We start from the raw sequence: 15,326 nt of genomic DNA, 5'->3' as shown, positions 1-15,326 counted from the left end.
CTTGTGATCAGCCACTTTTATCCCCAGACTATTTTTCCACTCTCAAGGCTTTTTCAGGTACATTCTATGCTAAGAATGCGCCTGAAGAAGCAGAGGTGGCCTTTTAAATTGCCATTCAGGTGGCAGTGTTTAAAGCGCAACGCTGGCCACCTGAAGGACACAGCTGCACAGGATGCGGCTCTGAGCACACTCCGGCTCCTGCCCAGTGTCAGCTGTGATCAGCAACCTGACCCTTTAACATCCACTTTCAGCCAGCTGCATTCAGGTGGCTGGGGGAGCCACTGAGCTGAGCCGATTATCCCTCTCGGAGGAGGGTTACGTAGCTTGCCTCAAGAGCACCTCCTGCACATTCAGGTGGCTTCAAAACAGCTGCATATTGGCTAAACATGCGGCTTTACATGCGGGGCAATTGGCCACCTGAAAGTGCCTTTAGACTAACCCAGACATTCATGACTCATAGCAAACTACTGACACAGTTCCTGCAAGACATCATGTGAGTCACATGGATTTTGGACAAGGGACTGATCTAGAAACAAATGAATCCTGGATGATAAAATGATCTGGGCTTCCTGCCACAAAAACCATAAGCAACCTGTGGCTCATCCTCTCTTTAACAAAAATGCATGAAAGCATTACATGCTACATTTTATTTTAAATTATGAATGGCTTTGTATTTGTGATGTTGCTCTGTTAGAGATCATCATGAAGTTATGCACCTCTGTCTATTTGCAGAACACTACCAGCTCTATGTTCCTGAGTCTGCCACAGTGGGCACAGCTGTAGGTAAGATTAAAGCAATTGATCCTGACATTGGTGTGAATGCCGAAATGAGCTACAGCATCATTGATGGAGATGGATTGGGCATTTTCACCATTACTACTGACAAAGACACCAGAGAAGGAGTTATTATTCTAAAAAAGGTAACAACCATTTATTTTTCAGAATTTGAAATGACAGTAGTTTAGCATTAAATGGGCAGTTAATAATTGAATTATCTTTGTGGTGTATTCATGCTTCAGCCACTGAACTATGAAAACAAGAAAATGTACACTGTGATGATTGAAGGTGAAAATTCTCACATTGATCCTCGTTTTTGGAACATGGGCCCCTTCAAGGACACTGCCACTCTCAAAATTATAGTGGGAGATGTAGATGAGCCCCCAGTATTTTCACTCCCATTTTACGTGATGGATGTTAATGAAAATGCTAAACCAGGGTCAATGGTTGGAACAGTATCTGCACAAGACCCTGACAGTGCCCAAAGCCTCATCAGGTATGATCTATCTACGTTTAATTAAAACCCTGAAATGTGTGTATTTTATAAATGTTTACATTTCAGCTTTATTGCTCAATAAATTATGTTGAGAATCAATAAGTTCTCCTGACAATAATCATAAGGTTCCCATGGAGAGACTAACACTCTCAATATTTCATGCTGAGACTCTTAATTTCAGTGCAGGTCTTCAATGTAAAATGTTATCTTTAATCCTCTCTCTGCAAATGCTGCTTGACCTGTTGTATTTCTCCATTGTTTGGTTTCTGCTTTCAAACATCAGCAACATTTTGGACAATGTTTATTTCTGATGCCTATAACGATGAGAGTTTGATTCATCATTACACAATTATGGAAATGGACCAGTAAATTAAAAGGGTCACATGATTAGCATAGCAGTTTTTGCAATACTGTTACAGCACCAGCGAACCAAAGTTTGAATCTGGCGTTGTCTGTAATGAGTTTGTACCTTCTCCCCATGTCTGTTTGGATTTCCTCCAGGTGCTATTATTTTCACCTGCCTTTCAAAATGTATGGGGATTGTAGGCTAATTGGGTGCAATTGGGCTGCACAAGCTTTGAAATGAAAGGACTTGTTACTGTGCTGTATGTCTAAATTTAATATAATTTTAAAGCTGTGCCATTTGAGTTTTAAAGCCTCAAGAAAAAGTTAAGGGTTCCTAGGCAAGCCAAAAATGAAGCTCACATGCTTGAACTGGTAGATTGTAGTATTATGAGTGTAATATTACAGTTTATATAAAAGAATGAATTGTGAATAGCTGAACTTAAAACAGATATGAGCAACAATTAAGACAAGTTTATTGTGATCCCTGTCCTCAGTGCAAAACGTGCAGACACAAAACCAGACATATCCTACATACAGACAAGCGATACATATGCAGGACAAGTATTTCATCAATGCAAATAAATAAATTGTATATATGAGAATCTTGGATGGTTATTGTGAGCAGTTCTTTTGGTCGTTCAGCATTCTCACTGCCCATGGATGTCAAATACTGACAGGATATATACTGTCAGGTCCCTCAGGAGCATTGATGAACAGAAGGATCTAGTGGGGCTGGTTCTTAGCTCCCTGAAAATGGTAGTAACACAGGTGGATGGGGCAGTGAAGAAGGCACTCACAAGTCTGTTTTTATAAATATAAGAGTTGGGATGTGATGCTGCATCTATAGCAGACATTAGTTAGGTCACACTTGGAGTATTCTGTGCATTTTTAGTACCACATTAAAGGAAGAATGAGCTATCATTAGAAAGAGTGCAAAAGACAATAAGCAGAGTGTTGCCTGGAATGGAGGTATTACTTACAAGGAGAGATCAGATATGCTGGGTTTATTCTCACTGGAACATAAGTGGTTGGGGAATGACCAATAGAGGTCCATAAAATTAGCTGGGTTAGATATTTAATCTTTTTTTGCTTGGGTGAGGGAATCTCAAACCAGAAGGTTACATTTATTGTGAGAGGGAGAAATTTAAAGGAGATCTGAGGAACAATTTTCATATAGAGGATAGAACTTATAAGGAAAGAGCTCCAAGAAAAGTGGCAGAAGCTGATACAATATTTTAAAGCTATTTGTACATGGACTTGGGTGGGAAAGGAATCAAGGGATACAGGCCTAATGCTGGCAAATGGGATTAGCATAGACAAGAAACTCAGTTGGCACTGATAAGTTTGGTCAAAGGGCTTGTTTCTGTGCAGTACAACTGTATTATTATATCTCAATGAAGTCTATGACCCAATGTGTGCAAATCTGTGCATTAAAATGAGAAATAGTAAGAACTGGGAATTTAAAAAAAAATTCAAATATTGTATTCAACAAAATGAAAAAAAGCATCCAGTATTTGTTACATTGGTAGTTGGGCCCATAATTTCTACAGCATTATCACCACATTGCATTCCCAAGAGGAATGTATAATTCAAAGGAGCTGTGAAATACCGTAAACATTCATGTATAATGTGTTTTGTGTATAATGCGATCCCCCATTTTTAAGGGAGAAAAATGTTATCCCGTGTATAATGTGACCCCTCCCCTTGCCCACCCGATTTGTGCTGCCGTCTCTCTCCCCTTGCCCGCCAGATTCACGCTGCCATCTCTCCCCCTCGACCACACGAGTCATGCTGGAGTCTCTCTCTCCCCTCGCCCGCCTGAGTCGTGCTGCCATCTCTCCCCCTCGCCCACCCAAGTCGCGCTGCCATCTCTTCCCCCACCGGATTCGCGCTGCCATCTCTTCCCCCGCCCAATTCACGCTGCCATCTCTCCCCCCCGCCCAATTCGCGCTGCCATCTCTCCCCTGCCCGATTCACGCTGCCATCTCTCCCCCGCCTGATTCGCATTGCCATCTCACCCCCCCCCCAACCTAGTCGAGGGGCTATCAATGAAGGCGGCTGCTGATAATCTTACTGACCGTAAAACCTGGCAGAAAAATTTGTTAAAATAATAACCTCGTGTATAATGTGACCCCCCCCCCCCCCCCACCCCTACTTTGAGCTCGAATTTCGGTACAACATTTTTTGCTTTATGCACGAATATTAATGATAAGTTTAAAACACTATTTAGTATGTTATAAAGATAAATAATAGCATCAAAAAAGTTTTATGACTCACCAACAACTTCTCCAGTGGTGGATACTGTCTGTTGTCATTCTTGCTTAAACAGTAGAAGTTTACAAAGTAATATAAAAATGCAGATTTATTCTAATTGATTGATTGTTCTTTGGCATATGTGAAACTGGTCTTGAATTGGAAGTGAACATATTCAATTTAAACAGAGACTTCCTTCCATTCCTGTATTCTGCGCTATAGATAATGCAAAGAGAATAATTTTGACATACGGCATCAGACTGATCAAATTGAACTTGAATTTTTTCATTAAAGTATCATAACGTTAATCTTTTCATTATTCAGGGTGTATTGATTGATAAATTATTGGGTTTAGGGGAAGGGGAAATAGCCAAGATTGAGAAGTCGATTAAATTTAAATTCAGTGCATGTTTGGTTTGCATTAGAGAGTGTCTTGGAGCAGTCACAAAATCTATACAATATATGAATAGTGTGTCAAGTGGCTTAAGAAAGGTTTGTCAATTTTTTTCCTCAGCTTTGATGTTTCGACGCATAGGGGTTATGATATGCAATAAATAATTTAGCTTTGGCTTACAAAAATTGAAATGTCTTTTAAATCACAAAGGTGGAAGGGTGATCTTATCTTCCAAGGCCCCTTCATAATTTGGAAGAAATGGAATATGAAATCCGCAAGACTGTCACATCCATTTTTTTAATGTAATCTTTCTTTCATTTAAATCACGTATAGAAGTAGACTGAGTCACGCAATGAAATAGAATAAGCCTTTTTCATCCCTGATGTCTGACATTGATCAAAATCAGATTTTTTTTAAATTTCAGCGAACTTCCATCTGTGCTAAGCCTGGACAAGAAGACTCACAGTAGAGAATGCCCTGGCAGGATGGCTGTTAAATGTGTTAAGAAATCACTGTTCTGTGAATACTATTCTGAAGTGAGGGTCAAATGATGTTATCTTCACTGCTGTGTGGGAGGAAATCTGAGCTGACCTATAACCGACCTGCAATTATTATTACATGCTAAAGGAGAACAAGTATTTTGTACTCCACCACTGATAAATTCAGTCAAAGCCATTGGAAAATATAAATTAGAAAAACAAGGCAAAGCCTGGAAAAATCAAGTCAATTTCCAACACCAATATGACTATTTAAATAAGTTACTTGTCATTTCTTCCAATCATTACTTACTTGTATTAATCCATCTGATATTTTGACTTCCAGCTGCAGATCTTTCCAAAGTATAAAGAACCTCCATTCTAATCAGAGTTGACAAGACATAGGTGATCAGTTTTCCTTTAACAGTGTATTAAGTTAAACTCCCTTTTTGATAAATTAAAGTTTGCATAAGGATCCTGAATTTCTGTTAAATTCTCATTTGTAGAAGGGTTGAGTGTTGTTAAGTCATAAAATCGTAGAGCACAGAAATAGGCCATTTGGTCCATCCATCCTGTCCATCATATCTCTACTCATCTCATTTCCAGAAAACTTGCCCCACCCCTTTGATGCTTTGGCAAGTCAAATGCTCATGTAGGTACATCTGAAACACTACAAATGTCTTCTCAGTCAGTGCATTATGCACTCCAGTGCGATTTGTACTTACAAAATGTGAGGTTTTAGCTTAGGGTGTGGCTTGGCAGGGAGCCACCTTGCTTGCAAATCAGAAGCTTGTGGCTTTTAGTACTTCTGGGAGTTGAGCATAAAAATCAAGATTGCAAGACCAATTTATTGCAGTCCTGTTTGTGGTACTTCCTTTTGTATGATGCATTAAAAGAGGCCTCATCTCTATCCAAAAATGAAGGTTAAACAAATCTATGGCACCATTCCAGAGAGCTTATCACTGGATTCTTGAAGCAGATGTATTGGGTAAAATAAATGTGAGCTGAGCATTTGCCATGGAACAAAAGATATGAACAGTCAGTGCCTTCCAATGGTGAAGTTGGATCCCAAATGCTAGGCATAAAGCCTGATGTACGTAACTATATGTGACACTGAATGCCCTCATCATTTTAAATCTATGAGGAAGAATGCGTTTAAGTGTTAATTTTGAGATCAGTGCTCACTGAAATAATAATTATTATTTAAATAAATTCTTCAAAACAACTTGTCAACTCTGTTTAACAGTATAATAGATTATGTTGCAATTTTTTAGGACTTTATGAATGAAATTTAAATTTCATTGAAATTTTATGTATGCCCCAAAGATTATCCTGCACAGTTTTGTATTTGTTTAAAAATTGAAGTCAATTCTTGGTTAAATATCAGAAATAGAATTCTGCAATAACAGTATTATATAATATGGACCAGAGAACTTCAGTCTCCAAAAATCACTGTCTACTAATTAGCCCTTAGAAGTTAATATATACATGATGTTTTGTTTTTCTTTTCTTATTTTGATTAAACTGTTATATTATTATCATCCACTTCAGTGGTATCATCAGTAAATTTTGAAATGGTGTTGTTGTACCAAGCTACACCGTCATAGGTGTCAAGCGAGTGGAGCAGGGAGCTAAGTTTCCAGACATGTTGTCAGATCATAAACCTGCAACTTTAACTATATTTCTCTCTCTCCCCATAAACTTTAAAACTATTCCCAGGGTACTCGTTGATGGACTGGCCAAGTATCCCTCAGTCGACATCACTGAAATAATTTAGATATGTTCATCCAGCACCATCTTTAATGTGACACATAATCTAATTTTAATGGTTTCGGAGAAGTTATTGAAAATCATAAACATTCATAAAGATTTTGTGTGTTTTATTCTGGATCTTCTCTATTGCTTATTCAGTCACATCCATTAGTTTGGACCACATGCTAGGACCCCAATTCAGTAATTATTTAATCAGCATGCGTAGCTTACATTGACCACCGACTTCCCAATCTGAAGTAAACTGTCATGGCACTTGTGACATCTGCTTCTGCAGGGAAGACGGTAGACCAGCGATAGCTGGAGTTTCTTGGAATAATTTGAAAGATGCAGGATCACTTCATCCCAAACAAGAAGCATTCTGAAGGGAGGGGGAAGCAATTGTGGTTGACAAGGGAAGTCAAAAGCAGCTTAGAAGCAAAAGAGAGGACATGCACTATGGCAAAAATTAGCAGGATGCTGGAAGTAAAAACCAACAAAAGGCAATTTAAAAAAAGCAATAAGGGGAGGACAGATTAAATATGAAGGTAAGCAAGCCAATAATAAAAGTTAGGACACCATCTTCTTTTCTTCAAATATAAAAAGTTGAAAAGGTCAAGAGTGGATATCAGACCACTGGAATATGATGCTAGAGAAGTGCTAAAGGGGAACAAAGAAATGATAGATGTACTGAAAAGGTACTTTGCATCAGTTTCCACAGTTGAAGATACAAGTATTGAGTCAGAAATTTGAGAGAGTCAGGGAGCAGAAGTGAGTGTGGTCAGCATCTCTACAGAGAAGGTGTTGGGGAAGCTGAAGGTGGATAAGTCATATGGATGGGACGGACTATACTCAAGGGTTTGAAAGTGATAGCTGAAGAGATTGTAAATGCATTAATAATGACTAGAAAATGGAAAGTGTCATTACATTGTTAAAGTAAGGCAAAAGACAATAGGCTGGTTAGCCTGGCTACACTAGTTGGCAAGGTTCTAGAATCCATTATTAAGGATGAGGTTTCAGAGTACTTGAAAGTACAAGGTTAAATCAGTTAAAGTCAGTGTGGCTTCCTTCAGGGGCACTTTTACTTGACACACCTGCTGGAGTTCTTTGAGGAAGTAATGAGAAATACAGATAAAGGAGAGTCCGTGTATGTTATTTATTTGGATTCTCAGAAGGTCCTTAATGAAGTGCCACGCATGAGGTTGCCAAACAAGATAGTAGCCTATGGTATTGTGGGACATGTACCAGCATGGATTGAAGATTGGCTGTCTGGTGGGTAAGTGGAAAAATGTAGGAAAAAACATGGCCTTTGCTGCAGGTGATGAAAGGTGTTTCAGAGGAGTCAGTCCTGTGCCCACTACTTTTCATGTTATATGTAAATGATTTGGATGTTAGAATTGATGGCCAATTTTACTGATGGATATGAAGAGTGGTGGAGGAACGGGTAATGCTGAGGAAGCAGGGAGTCTGCAGAGAGACTCTGATAGGTGGGGAGAATGGGGAAAGAGTGGCAGATCGAATGCCGTATAAGGAAATGAATGGTCAAGCACTTCTGTTAAAGGAATAAATAAGTAGACTACTATCTAAATGGGGAGAAAATTCAGAGAGCAGTGGTCCAAAGGGTCTTGGGAGCCCTCGTGCAGTAAGGAACCCAAATGCACTGTTAGCATTTTGAAAGGACAAGAATATAAATGCAAAGATGTACTGCAATACATTGGTCCCCATAACTGAGGAAGGATGTGCTGATTTGGAGAGGATCCAAAGGAAGTTTACGAGTATGATCCCAAGGATGTAGGCCTATGCTCATTAGAGTTTAAAAGGATGGGGGAGGTGAGGGAGGATCTCATTGAATCCTACTGAATACTGAAAGGGCTAGATGATGTGGAGATTATGTTTCCAGAAGTGGGAGAGTCTAGGACCAGAGGGAACAGCCTCAGAATAAATGGCCATCCCTTTAAAATCGAGATGTGGAGAAATTTCTTCATTTAAAGAGCAGTGAATCTGTGGAATTGATTGCTAAATACGTTAGTAGGCCAAGTTTTTGGGTATATTTGTAGATAAGGCTGATATGTTCTTAATTAGGAAGATTGTCACATGTAATGGGAGGAGGTATGAAAATAGGGTTAAAAGAAAAAAAAAGCATCAGCCATGATTTGAATGGAGGAGCAGACTTGCTGACTTGAATAGCCTAATTGCACTCCTAAGTCTTATTGACTCATGGACCTAAACTCAACCTGGCTGAGTTAATCCCAGGTACTTATCTGCTTTCTCTTTGGTTCATCTAACCCAACCTTCTCCCCAAAGAGATCCCCTACCAAACTGTTCACTGAATTATCAAACCAACTCTCACTTCAACAACCAATCACTTCCCTTGAGCCACTGACCTGAATGCCTAACTAGCAAAGCTGCTGTCCATCTAATCCCCCATCCCAAATCCTTGCCCATTCCCATATCTCCCCGCTATGACTGCTTGCTGATCATACACAAGCATTGATATTCCTGTCCTTCTACTTAACAGCAGATTACTTACCTGGCTTCCTTCATACTTCAAGAAAGTGGCTTTAGAATCATGTGATATCTATGGCCTTTTCCTCTACTGCATGTTTCGGGGCTGGCTTATAAGCAAATGTATGTTGGCCAGATGCAGAACAGCTGAATAACTTTCCTCAGAGGCACTGACCAAAGTGCTATGGTTTTATTTTAGGTGGTTCATTACACTAATAGTTTTTTTTTCTGCAACTGTGACGGTACTTGTATTTGATTGAATTGCTTGCAAAGTGTTTTGGGATATCTTGAAACTGGCGAAGGTGTTTTATAAATTCCATTCCTTCATTTTCATTTCAACCTTACTACTTAAATTAAAAGAAGCTAACTGATCAATTTTGTCACACATTTTTCAGGTGGAGAAATTTAAGATTTTACTTCAATAACAAATCACTCATCAATATAAAGAATTTGATGTTCAAGTTATGAAATTGAATAGGAAGAAATGAAGAGTATGATTTAATGAAATAAATATTTCAGATTAATTCTAAGTTGAAATAAATTTATTTCTAGGTCTTATATTTTTGACATTTAAGATGCAATTGTGTCATTTTTTTATATAGCAAGTAATTTTTAATTATTTCTTATTAGATACTTCATTGAACATGATGAAGAAGCAGGGGGGTATTTCAGAGTAGATGCCAACAGTGGAGTTATTAAGACCACAAAGGAACTTGATAGGGAAGAATTACCATGGCACAACATCACAGTTATTGCATCAGAACTTGGTAAGTATGTGATTTGAAATATCTTACAAATATCTTACAGTATGTGATTTGAAATATCTTACAAATATCTTACAGTTGTACACCTGGTATCCAGCACCTATGGAGATTGGTAGATGCTGGATAAGTATATTTTCTGGTCATTTAAGACTTACTCTTACAATACCTACCTAATACACCTGCATTTTAAAAGAAAAAAAGTACTACACTGCACTTACACTGAACGAACTTACTTGCATGAATATATAAGCCTTAAAGCATTTTACTTTATTTTCAATCACCTTCTTTAAAAACATTTAACCGTTGCTGCATCTGCAGGTTCCTCCCCTTCCCCTGTTTCACCCAAAGGGCCAACCATGATATTATAGATAATTAACTCAGTTCCCTCCAAGTTTACTGATAAACCCTCTGATGGGGGAAACTCCTAATAAGCAGGGATAAGGAGACACTTTAAGAGCGTCACCCCAACAGCAAGCAGCATCAACCAGCTCTTCATCCTGTGCAATGCCATTGCTTATTCAACCAGCTGCTACGAGCAAAGTACGACCAAGGTACTCTGCTGGCTAAATATAAACTCTCACCTTCACCAAAGTTTTATGTGCTATCTCAGAGAACACTTACTTTTACAATTTTAAATGTGCATTTTTTATCTGTTATTTTATTCTTTTTTAAGTTAAAAAAAATTCCTCTTTTTTTTGCCGCTTACTTGAAGCTGCAGGTTGCTTGAATTCTGGATACCAGGGGTTTTTACTGTATTTTCAATAGTTCCAAATCATTAAACTGTCAGGTTAGTAGCATATTTTTCAACTATCCCTAAATGTTCCAAGTTGCTCTTCATTTGAGTTTCCCTGCTGCAAGCCTTTCCATTTGACTGAGTTAATTGTGATATACAAATTTGAAGTGCAGCATGTTTCTATTGTTTGTGAATTTATTTCAAGCTACTTAAAGTCTTGGTGGTGATTTCAGCCAAACATAGTTGCTGAGTATTAGAAGGAATCAGATCAACTACGCATTTTAGCTCCTCATCTGATTTTTGTTCCATTGGCTTCAATATCCCAGCCTACAACCCATTATTGAATCATAATTGCCAACTCAGTAAACATGTATTTTTTCCAGTTCATTCGCAGGAGATATAAAGGTGTATTTAACCTAGCTAATAAATGAGAACATTATCAAACATGAAATTAACATAATATAACATAACATAATTACAGCCCGGAAACAGGCCATTAGGCCCTTCTAGTCTGCACCGAACCAAACACCCCTTTCTAGTCCCACCTCCCTGCACAATGCCCATAATCCTCCATCTTCTTCTCATCCATATACCTGTCCAACCTTTTCTTAAATAATACAATTGACTCCGCCGCCACTATTTCTCCCAGAAGCTCATTCCACACGGCTACCACTCTCTGAGTAAAGAAGTTCCCCCTCATGTTACCTCTAAACCTCTGCCCCTTAATTCTTAACTCATATCCTCTTGTTTTAATCTTTCCTCCTCTTAACGGAAATAGTCTATCCACATCCACTCTGTCTATCCCTTTCATAATCTTAAATACTTCTATCAAATCCCCTCTCAACCTTCTACGCTCCAAAGAATAAAGACCTAATCTGTCCAATCTCTCCCTATACTCTAGATGGTTAAACCCAGGTAACATTCTGGTAAACCTTCTCTGCACTCTCTCCACTCTGTTTAAGTTGCATATCATTCATTCATATTATACAAAGATCAAAATCAACATTCCTTCTATTGTCATGTAATAGTAAAAAATGTAATATAAAAGAAATTCACTTTTGCCCGTCATAAGCAAACAAAGAGAAAGAGAAGTACAGAATTAATGTCAAAATAATACATGACATTACATACAAACTTGAGATTCTTTTTCTTGTAGGCACGACAGAATTTCTACTAAACTATAAACTATACTCAAGAATATAAAAGATATGTAGGTAAAAGAGAGGAAGGTAAAAAAAGAAAGAGAATGTAAACAAACCAATAAAGAAGAAAAAAAATTCATTAATAAATAATGTGCAAAGAATTTTTCCTTAAATGAGTCTCTGATTGAGTTTGTTGTTGAGGAGTCTGATGGTGAAGAGGTGAAGAGTAGCAGCTGTTCCTGTAACCTGATGGTACAAGCCTTGTAGGTCCAACATCTCATTCCTGATGGTAACAGTGAGAACAAAACATGTCCTGGATCGTGTGAATCCTTGATTATTGCTGCTGCTCTCCTACAGCAACATCCCCTTTAGATGTTCTTGATGGTGGAGAGAGTTTTGCCTGTGATGTACTGGGCTACGTCCACTACTTTTCATAGGGCTTTCTGCAAAGGGGTTTGAGTGCTCCCATACCAGGTCATGAAGAAGCCAGTCAGCACACATAACACTACACATTTGTCGAAGTATGCCAAGAATTTCAATGTCATATCAAACCTCCAGAAACTCCTGAAAAAAGTAGAGGTGCTTATGGACTCTCTTCACAATGACATTTGTGTGTTGGATCTAATATAGGTTCTCTGAGGTAGTGACTCCAATTAATTTATATTTTCACTCCCTTTCCACCTCTGATCCACCAATGATCACTGGATGATTCACCTATGGTTTTGCTTCCAAAAGACCCAGCTCCTTCATGTTGGTGACATTGATTGAGAGGTTGCTGTAAATACACCATTCAGCAAAGTTTTCAATCTCCCTCCTGTATGCTGACTCATCGCAAATGAGAGCCCTTCAGTGACATTGAGAGTCTATAGATGTGCCTCCAGTCCTCCTGAAACCTCTGCAACCACCCGGACTCCTGTTCAATCCATTGGTAATCTGATCTCCAGGTCCAATTCTCTGTTACAGTCAGTAGGCTTTCAGCATAGAGGCTCCTTCAGGAGTCCTACTTGTCCTTAGCAACCTCTCAAATCCCGATTTTGACACCTGGTTCCCATGAGCCAGTATCAAGCAGCCTAGTAATTGGTGTGAGTCCATTGTCTGCAATTTGTCAACACCCCATGACCGCTGAGCCCCTAGCTGTTCCACTGCCATGACAACCTTCCTGTACGGTCATCTCCTAGGCTTCTCCTTCCAAACAATTGGTGTTCTCACCATTTCTGCCGCTGGTCCACTGTGGCCTTGGAGTCTGCAGCCCCTTGGTCTACTAAGGGATTGGTTAAGGTGGCATGAGGATGGAAAGAAATGTTTGAAAACCACTGTTTTAATTGTACCTAATTAACTCATTATGTGCATAATTTCATAACTCCAAAGGAAATGGCCAATGACAATTTTTCTCAAGCACAATATTTCAGTAACAATTGGGTCTAGAGCAGTGATTCTCAACCTTCCCTTCCCACTTACATACCACCTTAAGCAATCTCTTACTAATCACAGAACACCGACGGTATTAGGGATTACTTAAAATGTCATATGAGTGGAAAGAAAAAGATTGAGAACCACTGTTCTTTTTCTTTCTTTCTTTGGCTTGGCTTCGTGGACGAAGATTTATGGAGGGGTAATGTCCACGTCAGCTGCAGGCTCGTCCGTGGCTGACAAGTCCGATGCGGGACAAGCTGACACGGTTGCAGCAGTTGCAAGGGAAAATTGGTTGGTTGGCGTTCGGTGTTGGGTTTTTCCTCCTTTGTCTTTTGTCAGTGATATGGGCTCTGCAGTCATCTTCAAAGGAGGTTGCTGCCCGCCGAACTGTGAGGAGCCAAGATGCACGGTTGGAGGCGATATCAGCCCACTGGCAGTGGTCAATGTGGCAGGCACCAAGAGATTTCTTTATGCAGTCCTTGTACCTCTTCTTTGGTACACCTCTGTCATGGTGGCCAGTGGAGAGCTCGCCATATAACACGATCTTGGGAAGGCGATGGTCCTCCATTCTGGAGACGTGACCTACCCAGCACAGTTGGATCTTCAGCAGCGTGGATTCGATGCTGTCGGCCTCTACCATCTCGAGTTCTTCGATGTTAGGGATGAAGTCGCTCCAATGAATGTTGAGGATGGAGTGGAGACAATGCTGGTGGAAGCTTTCTATGAGCCGTAGGTGATGCCGGTAGAGGACCCATGATTTGGAGCCGAACAGGAGTGTGGGTATGACAACGGCTTTGTATACGCTAATCTTTGTGAGATTTTTCAGTTGGTTGTTTTTCCAGACTCTTTTGTGTAGTCTTCCAAAGGCGCTATTTGCCTTGGCGAGTCTGTTGTCTATCTCGTTGTTGATCCTTGCATCCGATAAAATGGTGCAGCCGAGATAGGTAAACTGGTTGACCGTTTTGAATTTTGTGTGCCCGATGGAGATGTGGGGGGGATGGTAGTCATGGTGGGTAGCTGGCTGATGGAGGACCTCAGTTTTCTTCAGGCTGACTTCCAGGCCAAACATTTTGGCAGTTTCCGCAAAACAGGACATCAAGCGCTGAAGAGCTGGCTCTGAATGGGCAAAGAGTAGTTCATGGACAAGTTGCTCTTGTGTCTTGGTGTGAGCTTGCAGGCGCCTCAGATTGAAGAGACTGCCATCCGTGCGGTACCGGATGTAAACAGCGTCTTCGTTGTCTTCAAATACTAGAGCTCCTCGGATGCCCGCCAAAGTTCCTCAACTTGGTTATCCAACTGCACGAAAACCAACAAGGTCGGGTCACATACAGCATTGAGCTCTCTGAACCCTTCTCCATTAACAATGGCGTGAAGCAAGGCTGCGTTCTCGCACCAACCCTCTTTTCAATCTTCTTCAGCATGATGCTGAAACAAGCCATGAAAGACCACTGTTCTAACATGCTGCTTAAAGACTATACTGGACCATTGGCATCACATCTGGGCAGTAAGACCCTTTGGAGCTATGCTGTGTCTCTACTTTCCGTTAACCCGGGACCTCACCTGCAGTAGCACTGACATTACAGCCGATCCAGCAATGCCGCCATTGTTTTAGAAAGATATAATAAATACATATTGAGAAAGCACAGTTAATATCTTTTGAATTTTCAATTGGTAGTTGAATTATCTGATGAACTTTCATGAGGTATTAGAGAATTTGTACATTAACTGGAAGTTTTATCATATGTTAGAGGCAGATTTGTCAAGTTGCCTGTTAAAATGCATTGTTGTATATACTCATGTAATAGTTGAACTTTGTGGATGAATTTTTAGGGTAAAAGTTTGGGGTGAACTATTTCACGTGAAGTACTTTTGACCACGATAAGTACCTGCATCTTTTGAGGTGTTGAGTCCTCAGATAGCGGGCAGGCAATGGGACTGGGTGGTAAGTCTGCGTTGAGGCTTCGGGAACTTGGATGGGTAAGTTGCTGGCCAGGACTGGGTGGTAACAAGCTTGGGTGGGCAGTCTGCCGGGCTCTAGGCGAGAATCTGTGGACAGGCCACCAGAAGATCCAGTGGGAGGGCAGCCATGGAAAAAATAGGTGGGGGGGGGGTGTCAACTTTTACAAATGATTTTGGGGCCAAAAATAAGAGGGTTTGACTTTCACATGGTATTGATTATTACATGCGTATATAGGGTATTTATTAAGGTCATATTAGTTTCATAATATACTTTGAGTGTATTTGTGAAGTATGGATGGATAAGACTATTAATGGGATTT

At 39.9% G+C, this 15,326-nt stretch overlaps 1 protein-coding gene across 2 annotated transcripts in view; it reads left to right on the top strand.

Moving 5' to 3' along the window:
• The window catches only part of LOC138749252 (cadherin-18-like), an 800,124-nt gene that overhangs the window by 739,405 nt on the left and 45,393 nt on the right, over positions 1–15,326 (top strand). For both annotated transcript variants that reach the window (XM_069910408.1, XM_069910397.1), the window contains 3 exons: positions 733–920; positions 1,020–1,273; positions 9,626–9,762. In XM_069910408.1, coding sequence (XP_069766509.1) covers positions 733–920; positions 1,020–1,273; positions 9,626–9,762 — 579 coding nt within the window. The remainder of the gene's footprint in view (positions 1–732; positions 921–1,019; positions 1,274–9,625; positions 9,763–15,326) is intronic.

Source organism: Narcine bancroftii, chromosome 1 (genome assembly GCF_036971445.1).
Source record: "Narcine bancroftii isolate sNarBan1 chromosome 1, sNarBan1.hap1, whole genome shotgun sequence".
NCBI classification, from domain to species: domain Eukaryota; kingdom Metazoa; phylum Chordata; class Chondrichthyes; order Torpediniformes; family Narcinidae; genus Narcine; species Narcine bancroftii.
This window is presented reverse-complemented; position numbering and strand designations above follow the sequence as displayed.